General features: G+C 36.8%; 1 protein-coding gene across 6 annotated transcripts in view; it reads left to right on the top strand.

The window, feature by feature from the left end:
* rptor (regulatory associated protein of MTOR complex 1) overlaps positions 1-14,630 on the top strand; it is a 142,422-nt gene that overhangs the window by 28,994 nt on the left and 98,798 nt on the right. For all 6 annotated transcript variants that reach the window (XM_023333675.1, XM_023333676.1, XM_023333674.1 and 3 more), the window contains exons 5-6: positions 9,205-9,363; positions 11,324-11,470. In XM_023333675.1, coding sequence (XP_023189443.1) covers positions 9,205-9,363; positions 11,324-11,470 — 306 coding nt within the window. The remainder of the gene's footprint in view (positions 1-9,204; positions 9,364-11,323; positions 11,471-14,630) is intronic.

Below are 14,630 nucleotides of genomic sequence, written 5' to 3'. Positions count from 1 at the left end.
GATGGGTTTTCTGTGAACCCAGTAGATCAGCGGTATCTGAGATACTCAGACTAGCCTGTTGTCAGAAATGTCTGTGCTGCGCTGAAAGTGTCTTTAGTGTGTCTGATACTTGGTTTGAACTTCAGAAAGTTATCTTCACCATGTCTAGACCTCCAAATGAATTGGGTTGCTGCAATGTGACTTGAATTTACCATTTCAATTTCCAGCTCAGTCACTGGCCACAACTTGCAATTCAACAAGTGTGCCTAATGAATTTACCCAATATTTATTTTGCAGGTACTCGGCTGCTTAGGAGAAGAAACCTGAAGTATTATAAATGCTTTCTTTTGAGGGATTATGCTCTGTTAAAAGTCTGGATCTGATGGTGTTTTTTTGATGCACACATGCTATTGTATTTAAAAGGTTGCCTTTGATTCCAATTGGCTTTGGAAATACCTGTAGTTGTAATTAAATAACCAAACATTTCCATCGTCTGAGCTTTTATCTAATACAGTCTTGCCTCTCCCTCTACTTTATTCCTCCTGATAAATGCATAACCTCATCCTACCAGACGATCAGCTTTCTCTTTCAGGATGTTGGAGGCAGAAGATGATTCTTTTTCCTACATTCCCATCCTCCACCCTTTCATTTTCCTTTTAGTTTGCTGTTACGCCTCTCAGCTTTCTCGTTCTTCCTGTCCAGTCTATTTTTTGTCCTTTTATTCTCGACTGCCTCCCAAATGTTTGCACTCTTTCCATTTCTTGAAAAGATACAGAACATAAACGAATTGGTGCTGTTTGATCCCTGCAACAACTCCTGGCAAATGTACCCTTGAAGATCAGACAGTCTTGCATAACACATTTTAATATTTTATTATCTGACAAGGTTATCTGAGAGCTGTCTTATTAGGATTATTTGTTTATTTTGCAAGTCTGCTTTTCTTTGAATATTCAAAACTAAATTTTTGCTTTTGGGACTTCATTAATCAAATCTTTTGTGAAGATAGCTGGTCAGCAAACATTGTAAGATTTAATTAATTTGAATTTAAGTTATGGTTTATTTAAAGTTTTTGAAATTTGAGTATGCTTTTTCTTCATAACAATAATACAGATATTTTAATAAGCTTATTCCATTTTGATCGTATCAAATTTTCATCTTGGAGAAAATTAAGACCAGCAGAATCATTCTGCTGAATGCTTATAGATTACATCATCCTCACAGTTTTCCTGATAAAGCATCACATTAGTCCAGCAAAGTGTCACAGATCGTTTTGCTCATTGCTGTTACTTTACATGCAATATCTCTAGAGGGTCTTGCGCAACCCTAAATCCTTTCAATGGAAATTGAGAATAATGTTTTATATGGGTTTACCCCATAATTTCCCCCAAAATATATTGAAGTTTAAAGTTTGTAGTGTGACAAAATGTGATAAAGTTCAGGGATATAAATACTTGTGACAGGCACTACATGCTGAATTGATTTTAATGTCCATTGAAGTGTAACTCTGGCAACACAAATCCCTTCAGTGGGTTACCGAAGGTCTGTGTGACCTCTGAACAGCAAGGTCTCGCCTGACATTCATCACCTTTGCTCTCTATTTTACTTTTATACCTGGACATGTAGTCTTATAGTTTTAGAGTTATGACTTATTGGTTCTCCTTTATAAGAAGCTTTGCTCCAGTCTGTCAGAGGGTTTGCACTTCCTTAACGTCTCATTAGATGTATCTTTATTGTCCCTGTTGTCCCAGACTGTAATTTCACAGTCTGTACAGTTAAAGAAATATATCACACACACACATCATTTATTTCTGTGATTATACAGGCTGCTGTAAAACACACACTAAATAGAAATCTTCATCAGACTGAACCTGAGCAGAGTTAAATAATTATGGATATCCAGTTTTTCATAATTTCTCACATGATGAAAGTGTAGAACAAGAGGCTGGTTTTTACCAGGCTAATAACTTTATTACATTATTTGTAAAAAAGTTTCCCACCTCCTTTTACTTGAAATTCAATTCTGTTGTTTTCATGTCGGTGAAAAAAGGATAAATCAAAACCTTAGCTATAGTCTGTTTGGGAACAACGTACCATTCATTTTCTCGTAATTAGATGTTTATTTTAAAAATTGACTGCTGCTTAGATAATAGTTTTATTTTGTTAAAGAGAACATATTCTTAATGCACCACAGCACAAATGGCCATAATATGTCTTTGGGTTGTTTGATCAATACTAATAACTCTTGTCTCTACATGCTATTGCTGTGGGGAAAGATCTAGTAGCAAGACTAATGATTTCCCAGCAACACAAATTACTGACATTTATATTTGCAGCAGTTTGCAGACCTTTGCTTTATCTAATTAAGATTTCTAATAACTTCTTTAGTTTCTCACCTTTGTGTGTACTTTGCGATGTAAATCTGATACAAACTGCTGCTGAATATTTCAAGAAATTAAAAATTTGACCCTTAGTAGAGGCGCACTTTGTTTTGACATCACTCAGAGTTAAAATCAGCACTGTTCCCTAAGCTCTGTCTCTAGGCTAATGGTTTGTGGCACCCTTGGCCGCTTCGGGTCCCTCCTCAATCACCAACCGGTGCAAGTGGCCCTGCAGGTGGCTGGAAATGAGGGCAGCAGTTGATTAGACCAGAGGATAGTGATATAATAGGCAGCTGGCAGCTTGGGATAAGAATAACTGCTAAAATACATCTGCAGAAGCACAGGTTAGTTTGACTGCTGCTCCAATGTTCTGCCAGTACTTTAATTCAGCCTTTTATTGAAATGTTGAAGTATTTTATTCATCATTTTTATCAATATTAAAAGAATATATTGAATCCAAGCTATATTTCTCCTGTCCAGATGAGTGCAGTTGTATAATTTGTGGGTAACTGAAGTGAAAGTTAGAGGAAACAACGACTCAAGTCTTTTTTATTATGATAGTTAAAAAGAGCAAGGTAATTGGATCAGTAAAAGCAGAAGGCCTGAAATGTGTGGTCTGTTTTGCCACTTTGCTAAAAAATATGTGACATAAAATAAAAGGCACCAAAAGTAAAATTTAAGAAGGCGTGGACGTTAAATCAGCAAACTGTAGGGCAAACATCTGCAGAGTTAAATATCAAAGTGTCTTTTAAAGACATCTTGTCATGTTACTAGTAGACACTTGAATGGTTGTAACTGAGATCTTAAGAGATGGACCAAGACAGAAATTGGTTTGAGAGCATACATAAACGACAATGTTTAAGTGTTGCCACGCTGGTTTTAAGTCTGTGATTTAACCAATATATTTTTATCCAAGCTTTTTGTTTTGTAGCCTTGGCTTGTTGGAAGGTGAACATTCCCACTCAAGTCTTTTACAGCCTCTTGAGGAAAGTGGCATTCCTCTTTTCATCAACTCGCTGAAATAAGGCATCCTCACAGCATGATGCTGCCACCACTATGTTTCATGATTGATATGATCTGTTCCAGTGATAGTTTTATTCCATATTTTGGATTTTTCATCCAGGAGTTCAATTTTGGTCTAATTAGACCAGCTTCTTCCACATGTTGTCTCCTCAACATGGCTTCTGCCAAACTACAAATCAGTTTTCTAAAGGCTTTCTTCTTGCCACAAGAGCGGTGGATCCCTGCTGTTCCTCTGAAGTTACATAGCAACTTCTGACTGCTCACCTGATTAATACTTACCCTCTTCTTACCTCTTCTCGGAAAATTTGCAGTTGCATGTATATAGATGTAAATGTACCTTTGCTAGAAACTGGATTGACAGAAAATGCTGTCAATCCAGCATTTTTCTTCTTTTCTTTAAGAAGAAAAATCTTAAAGTTTTTCTTCCTTAAGATTTGCTTCCCAGTTTTCTGCATTTCTTTCCAGATCAACTTTATGTCGCCCAAGTCGGTAATGAGGTGCAACATCTGACAGTTTGCTTATTTTTAGCTTCTCCTAATTCTGGCATAAACCTGGTCTGAGTATAGTAGTCCTCATCCTATCTAAAAATTGACTTATGTGCCATGAACTCAGCTGGATTTCTGAGATATTTTTTTAAAAACTTGTATGAAAACTATCGATTAAAGGAGAAATGGTGTAAAGAACACAAGTTTCACCTATTTTAGAACCCTCAAGGTGAAAGATTTTAATTAAAAATGTCTGAAAATTAGTTTCAAGTGCTACTCAGGTCTTTGATTTTAATTGTACTGGTGCTTGAGAGGTCTCTCTCTCCCTTTGCTATCACAAATTTACAGCATCATCACTAGATTTGCAGAGATTTGAAATTAATGCAGCTTAATAATACCTTCTTTAATTGTGTCCTAAACCACCCATGTATATTGTGTGCCAATTAATGTGACTATCATAAAATGTTTTATTATCTTCAATATGATTAGATCACCTCAGTTGTGGTTTCCACCTTTGGAGCAAATAAACAGACGGAAAAAGGAACAATGAACATCATTTAAATACCAATACATGCTAAGATTAGCATACAGAAATAGGAGATAAATGTCTGAATGGATGTATCGTTGGGCTATCTCTGGAAGAATGGGAAGTGGTCGAACTTGCTAAGTGATCAAATTTTTCCGGTGGAAGACAGAAAGCCAAATTGATTTCTCAACTCAGATTTCATTTAGAGAAGAAGTTAGATGAGGGATTGTGAGGGCTTTTAAATCATTATCGGAATCAGTTTGTCCATGTGCGTTAGAAGCCCTGCTTATTGGAAATAATCAGACCCTCGTAAGCATACAGCGCAGCAGTGTTTAGTGGATTCGGACCTTCTGCCGGTTGCATAACTCATACCACTTAGTCATAAGCAGCAGCAGTCCTGTTCTGACTGCTTGCTCTCTTCCAGCATCCTGCTTGTTTGAGGAGAACTTGATGTTGGATCTCAAATGGCTGTATTTATGTCTGTGTGGTACTTGGTATGCAGAATGTGTAAAAACATAAGTGATAAAGTGCAGGTTTTTAACATTTGTTAAAAATTGTGGATGAACTCTTCAGAAGTTTGAAAGAAGAAGTTATTTTAGAAAAACTAAGCTGTCTTCTATAACTAGACATAAATTGATTTGCTGTAGAGGAAGAAGAATTGCGCGGGGCCTGTCGTGTTGACAGGAGGTGAGTTTTGGCGTGATTGGATGGTGACGTGTCATCTCACCTTCTCCTCCAAAAGACCTGCTGTGAACTGAGTCAGCCTGGGCACACTGGCCTCAGCAGGACTGCTGTCACCAGGGAAATGACTATCAACTCTTTTTGTCTTACTTGGCTGTTCTTTCTCACCGGAATTTAAATAAGTGTCCTTCATTTATTTTTGTTCAAACCTCTTCCTGGTCAGGTCTCGTAGGTGCTTGAAGGTCGGTTTTCATCAGCAAGTTAGTTTGCTGTTTTCACATTTTACTGTCAGCTCACAGGGACTTGTTTTTCCCTGAGAGCTGAAAAAATTATTATTTGGGGGAAAAAACATTTGCAACCTGATAATTACATATTCTGTAGTAGACATGACATTCAGTCAAATTGAACTTTTGCTGTTTCAGGTCAGTTAGTATTACCAATTATTTCTGCTCTTCAAAAGCTAAAACTTCCATACATTTCCTTAGTATTTGTTTTGGTTGCATTTAAACTGTATGACATGGATCAAATGCTTTAGGTATGATTTGATAAGTTTATCACAATAGTTGTCTGTATTTTTGGCCCTTTCCACCTCACAGATCTAATGTTACCAAGTTATTTTTATAGGGTACCTTGCTCACACACTCAATTTCGGCTCTGTCCACAAAATGTGACCACAAGAGGTGAAAGCGAACTATGAGTCACGCAGATCTTTAGTGGGAACTTCTGCCTCTAAAGGAGGCAGACTGACAGTGTTTTATGTTACACTGCTGTAAAACAACACCATTACATAACATCACACAGGAAATACACTCGTTTTGAAGGTGTGCCCTGTATCATCTCAGGTGCCATTTATCATCATGTCACTAGCTGAGAACAGGTGACCTTTACAAAGCACTACAAGCATTCAGGATGCAATTAAATCCAGACTGTTATGGTGTAGGATGCAAAGTGAGCCTTTCTGGTTGTCAGAAAGGTTCACTTTGATACAATGATAAAAAAAAATGTGATAAGCTCTTTTATTTAATTATTCATGCAGAGAAACCATGTACATCTAAAAAAAAATGACAAGCACTTTGGATGATAAAGTATGAAACAGAAATTTCATACTTAAAAATGCAACTACTATCAACTATAGAGTTTAGTTATTATGATTACTGGAAACATTTAAAGTCTCCTCTATTTATTACAAACTACTACCAGATACACAAACCAAGCTAGTTCTGGTATTTTAATGCGTCACATACATTTTACGTCAAAATCTTGCAACCAAGGCTGATTTAATTTTTTGCACTAATTTGTCTCAAGACACCAGCATTTAGACAATAAAATGTGGTTACAGACTGAAATATTCATGAGGAAATATTTATAATCAGATTGAATCTGGGACTGAAAAGCAATTCCAGACTGAACTATTTACTATAGATTTTTAATAAGGACAAATATGATATTCAACTGGATTACCAGCAAGGAATTAAAATCAGAAAACACAATACATGTTTGTACACAAATCCATCTTTTCATCAAGAAAATCAAAGCTGCCAGTGCATTTATAGACAACACCATGTCACTTCCTTTATGACAATGCTACATGTATGGAGGGAGGAAAAATTATTACTTTAAGTTTTTTGGCCAGTGACACATTCACAACCAGAGAAAGCTAAGACCTATACTATAAAAAAATGAATATTAGATTATATTTTATCATAAATGTTCTAAAATTTTTCATGCAAATCACTTTAGCTGTGCCATACAAAAGGTAAAGAACCAACCGAAACCTAGCCTAATCTTTGTGTCACACATTGATTTTCACAAGTATAACAAAACATACCTGTCTTGTGTTTCCGCACAAGACAGAAACAGAAAATGTATGTCGGATTCTCCTCTGTGTTTTTTTCACGTGTTTAATTTCTTTCATTTAGTTATTTACCTTTTTAGTTCTTACTCTTAATTGATACTGCCATGCCTTTTTCCACATAATTCAGATACCCTGTCTTCATCACTCACTGTAACACCATTATGCCCTTCAGATACCACTTGATACCACAGAGATTAGTGTAGGGCCTGTTGGAATTCAGACGCTTTTATCCAATAATGCACAAATAAAATTATCCTGCCAGTTCCGCCATGATTCTTCTGTTCGTCCTCCTCCAGACATTCGAATCAGAAATGTTGGCGTCTTCAATAAAGGTCTACTCAGCTTGGCCACTGTATTTTATGTACGGTTTTGAAGAAGAAAAACTTCATTATAAATCATCATTAGGTGCTCATTAGCCACACTTCACAGCTATTTATTTGTATTCAAGTAACAGGTGTAAAAAAGAATCTGTCTGCTCCTGGTTTCTTTCCTGCTTGTACCATAGTTTCCTCATTGTTTAATTTCATGTCATCGTCATTTCAAGAAGAACTTCATAGAGCAGTGTGACCATTGCAGGATTTTTAGAATGAAATAAACATGTTTTCTCCACCTATTTATTATAATTTTTAATATTTTTATCTGTGCATAAACATTTTTAAGTTAAATTGCAAATATTTACTGCAAATTTGAATAACTAGAGAGTGAGATAAACATGTATAAAGGTATAGTACATGCTCACACCCCTGTTTTTATATAAAGTGCCATTACACATCGATTTAAACTTTTATCACCTTTTATGTTTTTCATTATCTCAAATTAGATTAAGTTTTGGTCCAGTCCAAATACCAGCTAGTTTTTACTCTGAATATTTAGACAAACAAAAGTTTTAGGAAAGCTAAAAATGAAGAGGGCTTTTATTTTTTAGCCTATTGAGTCCAAGCATACGTCCACATCTACAGAAGAAACACTATATTTCCTCACAATCGGATAAACATGGTGAGGAACGTTGTAGAGTGCAAAGAATCTTTTGCACTCAACAATACACAATATTATTTGCACTGTAGAGTGGGCAAATATTAATAAGTTGATGTTATGTGCTGGTAGACTTCTACGCAAGCAACCTTAATGCTTTTTGAAAAGTTTCTCAGGAAAGTTCTATTCTATTCAAAGGTTTCCATATTGTCAGGATTCATCAGCTATAGATGAGTTTTGCTTGTTTTTCATTTGAGCATTTTCCAGTAGAAAGTTTTTAATGGCTTTATCTGAAAGAAACTCGCAACAGACCTTAACGATAGTAAACTAACAGATGAAAGGAAACAAAAAAAAGAAAAGAAATCAAAGCCCCAGAAATGTTTTCTGCCTGCAACATATTTTAAGTAAAAGTGAATCTAAAAGCAGAAAGAGTCTGTTTTTATTTTTGTCATAATTGCATATTTGTTTGGTGCATGAGAGAAATTAATTTTATTAAACTTTCATTAAAATTTGCTTTTTTTTTGCCTAAATTATTGTAGAAATGGTGCAATAGTAGGGCAAGAAAAAATATATTTGCAAGATACATATAATAACCTCTTTTGTCTTGTCCAGGTCAACGGAGGGGAGTTATTGTTCCGAGCAAAGTGATGGTTGTGTTAGATGGCTAAGTAAAACAGTTGGTCCACAAGGTCAGCTTGCTGTTTTTATGAGCTATATGGGCTGGATGGTTCTTAGGAGTCTACGTTAAAATGTCTGCTGTGATTCACATCCAGTCAATAGGAGGCAGGCTGTTCAGTAAAAGCCACATTAGTTGCGCAACAAAAGGGCTTCGTTGAGCTCCACAATGATTCAGAGCAGTCAGAAGGAGCTTTTCTGTTATATAACTAGCTGCTGTGACACCTCCATGTCACTTTCAGCTTTGCACACTCCAGCCCTTGATTTAGTCAAACCAAAAACAATACACACTCCCCTGGTCTCCGGCTGTAAAATCTCCTCGGATTAGTCACGCCGAATGAACTTCATGCTTTGTGACTTCAGAGCAGTGGAGTCGGAGATGAAATACGCGATAGGTGGTTGAGAAAACAAGCAGGCAACATACAGACGGTGACAATAACACTTATTTACTAGTGTGTTCAGAAGCTTATTTGGCCATTTGAGAAGATGCAGAAATGTGACATTTTGCTTCTTATATTTTTGACCGTTGATTTGTGTGTGATCTTGTTTTAGGGCCTGATTAGATGGTAACCGTATTAAAATTAAGGTGGACGTATATTATCTTGATGTCTTTGTTGTTATGCTTTTCAGGCACGCTACAAACAGAGCCTGGACCCCACAGTGGACGAAGTGAAGAAACTTTGCACGTCACTGAGACGCAACGCCAAAGAGGAGAGAGTCCTCTTCCACTACAACGGCCACGGAGTTCCACGGCCCACCGTCAACGGGGAAATCTGGGTTTTTAACAAGGTAGAAAACACAAAGACATCATCAGAATTCATTTTTTAACCTTTAAAGTTTACACATATTGAGTCATTAAGTAAAAGTGTAATTTGTCAATAAGCATATGAAAGGGGAATAATCTAAAGGCATTGCCAATCTTTCCATGATAGTGGTTTTTATGCCTGACACCACAAATTAAGAAACTCATGACCTTGACCATGAAAGCAAAGAGAAAAGCTGAAGATGCATAATCACAGAATTATTTCTAATTTTTAATTTCTGATCTTGATACCAGTTCTGTTTTTTCCTGAAAAATCTTAATGAATAAATTAAATTTTATTTTATTTTTTTACTTTTTGGATTAATTGAAAATTTAACTGTATTCGCAATGAAATTCTCTAAAGTTAAACTATGATATGCTCAAAAACAGGACTGATTAACAGTTTTGACTTGTGGCGAAGGCTGCTGACTTGACATTTGTCCAGCAGACAGACATTGACAGCCTCCACAATGAGATAAAGTCACAAAACATCATTAAAAAAAGAAAGCAGACCTTTCAGAGTGTTGTGACTAAACATATTACCGTATGTGAAAGTTGAGTGGAAGGAAAAGGTGTGGTTAAAAAAGAACACAATCAGCAGGGATAGCTGCTGAGAGGATTGTGAAGTGAAAGTAAAGCCCATCCAATATGAGGGAGATTCACAAGGTGTGGACTCCAGATGAAGTCTAAGCTTCAAGCGCCTCCGCATTCAGAGGTACTTAGGACATGGGTTCAACCCATGAACAATGGACAACATCAGAAGTATCTAATCAGGACTAGATACTGATTATTCCTGACCAGTTATGGACCAGTTACCATTTTCTTTAAAGGTAGAATTAAATTTTGTTTTTCGTTTGATAATCAAGGTCCCAGCATCTGGAGGAAGAGTGGAGAGACACAAGATCTGTGTTGCTTGAAATCCAGTGGAGAGTTTCTAAAGTCAGTGCTGATACTGGGAGCATCTGCTGGTGTTCGTCCAAATGTTTTATCGCATCCAAAATTAAGCTTCATATAGATGTTTATTTCATCTTCTAGCAAGACCTTGTACTTGCTCATACTGCTAAAGGCCCTGATAAAACCTGTAGCAAACGTGTTATAACAGCTTGATGGGCCATCAAACTCCATGACCTGAACCCGTAGAGCCTGTGGAATATTTTCTAGGGGAAGACGAGACACACCAGAGGCAACAATGCAGATGGGCCCTGAAAGAAGTTTGGTATTTCTTAACACCAGAGTAGAACCACAGATTGATCGCCTAAAACAAATTAACTTCTTGCCGGAATTGAAGTTTATGGAGATGAACCTGTTCATTTTGCATCTTTATCTTTTTTCTCTAAAACACTGCGGTGCTCCCTGTTGCACCAAAAAACCAGCTGGTGGTGTATAAAGTTATACTGCAAAAACACAAAATCCTACCAAGTGCTTTTGGCCTAGTTTCTAGTGCAAATATCTTAGTACACCTGAAATTGGATGAAACTAACTTATTACTAGCTTTTTAGCAAGATATAGGAGCGTGCTTTAAGTAAATAATTCCTAATTCCACTGGCAAGTGAAATAATCTGCCAGTGGGATTAGCGCATTTTCATCAATATGAAAGAATTATTGATTTTATACAAGCTCATATATCTTGCTGAAGAGTTACTTGTAAGTTTTTTTTTCTTATTTCAAGTGCATTAAGATATTTTGCACTAGAAACTAGATCAAAAATACTTGGTAAGATTTTGTGTTTTTCCAGTGTAAATTTTGGATATAATATATGAACTTCCTACGCTCTCCATGTCTGCTTCACTTTCACGTTTTCAACCCTATTTTCCACTTCTTTAATCAACGGTTTCCATCAAGCAGATGCCTGGTGAATAATTGAACACTGTAAAAATCTATAAAAGTGACTTATCAGCAGCAACACGATGCACCAAATCTCACACCTCTCTCCTCTCTGCTTTTCAGAATTACACACAATACATCCCGCTGTCCATCTACGACCTGCAGACTTGGATGGGGAGCCCGTCCATTTTTGTTTACGACTGCTCCAATGCGGGAATTATCGTCAAGTCGTTTAAGCAGTTCGCCCTCCAGCGAGAACAGGAGCTGGAGGTGAGGGAGCTTCAGCAAAACCACTCATGGTTTACGACATGTTGCTGCACAGGAGCAATGAAATACAAGCTGGGATTTAACAGGAGAGGACGGCATTCTAAAACATGAGATGAGTCTTTCAAACACAGAATTAGCGAGCAGTCAGATAGAACGAGATGAAGTGTTGGTATTTAGGAGTTATTAGACAGAAACGGGGAGCGTTACTGAGCACACATGACCTGTACAGAAGTTAAGGAAGTTGAATCTAATTGGTGTCGAGTCATGATTCTCAGCCGGATTTCTTGCTCACTGCTAATGGGCAGCTGGATCAAAAGGACTTGGTTTGTTCCCTTTATCCATAAATACAGACTTTCCACACAGTGTGGGAATGTCTTTAGTTATCAAGATTTGAATAAAAAATGTTTATTTTATCAGATGTTGCTTTCTTTCCTGTAGACTAAATGCTATTTCAATCTTGTGTCTCATTTCTCTGCCCTTGTCTTGTGTCTTTCTGTCCTTAATTTCTTTCTTCTTCCTTTCATCTATCCTATTTTCCTCTATCATGTCCTTTTTCCCCCTTTCCTTTTGTTGTTACTCCTCATGTCTGTTCTTCTTTTCTTCCTACATGTCCTTCCTTTATCTCACATATCCTGTAATGCTTCTTTTCTTCCTTTTGAATTCCCCTTCTTTCCTACCATTTATCCTTCTCTATATTCTTTCTTTCTTTCATTTTTTCTTCCTTCATCCTGTCCTTCATTTCTCTTCTTTGTGTATTTTATGACTTTATCTTCTCCCTTTATTTATGTCCTGCCTTCCTTCTTTACTTTTTGTCCTCCTTTCATTGTGTCCTCTTTTGTTCCTTTTCTCATATCATTAATTCTCTTGATTCTTCCTTTTATTCCATCTTTCTTATTTATTTTCATCCTCTCTCCCTTCTAATTTTACTAATTTCACACTCGCTTTTATTGTTTTTAATCCTTGTTATTCCTCCTATCATTTTGTCCTTCATTTTGGCCTACTTCTCTTCCATCTGTCCTTCCTCCTGCCCTTTCATAAATGTATCATCCTTCCTTTCTTCTTGGTGTGCTTCCTTCTTTCCTAGCATCGTTTCTTCATTGTTATCTTGCTCTAGCTCCATCCATCCATCCATCCATCCATCCATCCATCCATCCAGAGCGCCTGACTCCTGGGAAATTTGAGTCTCAAAATGTATGAATTTTTTACATGACGAATATGTAGGAACTCTTCAAGCAATCCATCACTGCTTCAGTCTTTTCAACACTTCACCTTTTTATTATGTTGTCTCATCTTTTCTCCTCTGGCTGAAACTAGCAATGTGAATGCCTGATGAGATGGCGCTGTCATTTATTTTAATTATTCATAAAGAAGTTTTTGCCAAACTGTAGATTAACGGGAAAAAAAAACGACAGTGAGGAAATGGGAGAATGTACAGTGTGAAGCTGGAAGTTGGCAAAGAGGAGCCATGATGAATGCTGCATTCTCTTTTAAAAAGTAAAGGTGAAAGCAGCAGATAAACTGCTGAGTCGCTGTAATGCCTGTGTTTGCCCTCAGATTAACCCGCTGTGTTCTGAGAGTTTCATGAGGTCATAGGAGGATTGTGGGTAAACATGTTTTAAAAACCTTTTCCTCCACTTAAATTAGCACTTTGATTCCCTGTTTTCTTTGGAGTAAAACATGTCAAACACAGAGAACTCCAAAAAATGCCTGCAAGAACAGAGTGAAGTTGTAGCCCTTGGTGGGAAGACAAATATCAATGTTCGTACTTGATGTGTACATGCTTTTAATTTGTTCCTACATGTCCTCTTGCATACAAAAATGAAGATTTTGATCATTAGGTCTCAATCCCAGTCCTCTGAGCCGACTCTTCCTCATTCTTCAGATAAGTCTCTGCTCCAGTACACTTGATTTAAATTACTACATTACGTTCTCAGTATGTAAACAAGTCATCTAGAAGCTTGTTGATCACACTTTGATTAGGTTGGGTATGTGACAACAGGGAAACGTCAAAACACAACAGTAAAAGAAGGTACAACAATTGATCCTGGGGACCAAGGTCGAAAGTGCTCCTCTGGGTCACCCAGTGAAAGATCCTGTCTTTCATTGCCATCTTGATTTGTGTTCACACATCAGATTTTAGAGCTTAGCCAGCCTGTTCCTTAATGTCTCAGCTTTTCACAATATGAGGACTTCTTGTTTAATTACACCAACATGTACATTTTTATTGTTCAGTTGCAGCTTAATTGTGTTACAAATGTTACTACTTAAATGTAAAAAGAGTCTAAAAGGGGAATTAAATAGGCTTTGTACCTACACAGAAAAGACTGGGAGCCTTTTCTAATAGCAAGTAGGAAAATAAAACTCTCACTGCTACTGAAAGTTTATTTATGAGAGCACTCCTCTTTACACTACAGTGCTGTTTTTGTCAAATTGATTCCATAAAGCCTGGGATGAGACAAGGCAGCAAATGTTTGATTGATCATTTTTGTACTTCCATTTACATTTTCCATAACAGTTAACACTATACCTTAAAGAGATTTCCTGTGTTGTTTTATAATTTTTAAAGTTTTCAGTCCTAAAGCTTTGAGGTTCAGCTATTGGATTTATGCAGGAAGTAAGCTCAAGAAGTAATTTAGTTGGATGCATGGGAAGTTGCATAATATCCATACGCAATATCACTTTTCCTCTTTGGTGCCTGCACTTCCCATTCTCTTTAACAGGAAGTACTGTACTTCATAGGGTGATGTAATGGAAGATTAGCATAAAGGTAGTGACTTCCAAATAGCTCCCAATCTTTCAGGAGAGGATCAACAGAGCCTTGTGAAAGTATCCATGCCTCTTCTGAATACTTACTTTGATACAGAAAATGAAATTCAATGTAAGCTTTCAAAAGTCAATAAGCTACTGAATAATCCATCTGTGAGTAATTCATTTGTAAATTACTGCTGGTCTGTGAAGGCCACAGCGTCACGTAGATCAAAAAACATAGCAGACAAGTCAGGGGTTAAGTTGGGGGGAATTTATAGAAGCACTTTTCATCTGTGAAAGAAAAAGAAAGCCACTATCTAAAAAAAGCCAAAATAAATAAATTGATTCGCCGTTTGTCACAGGGGATTGGTCTGACATGCAGAATGTGATGTCTAGTGGAAGATTAACACCACAC

The sequence above is a fragment of the Xiphophorus maculatus genome, chromosome 5, assembly GCF_002775205.1.
Source record: "Xiphophorus maculatus strain JP 163 A chromosome 5, X_maculatus-5.0-male, whole genome shotgun sequence".
Classification (NCBI taxonomy): Eukaryota; Metazoa; Chordata; class Actinopteri; order Cyprinodontiformes; family Poeciliidae; genus Xiphophorus; species Xiphophorus maculatus.
The sequence above is the reverse complement of the archived record's forward strand: the minus strand, read 5'-3'. Positions and strand labels throughout refer to the sequence as shown.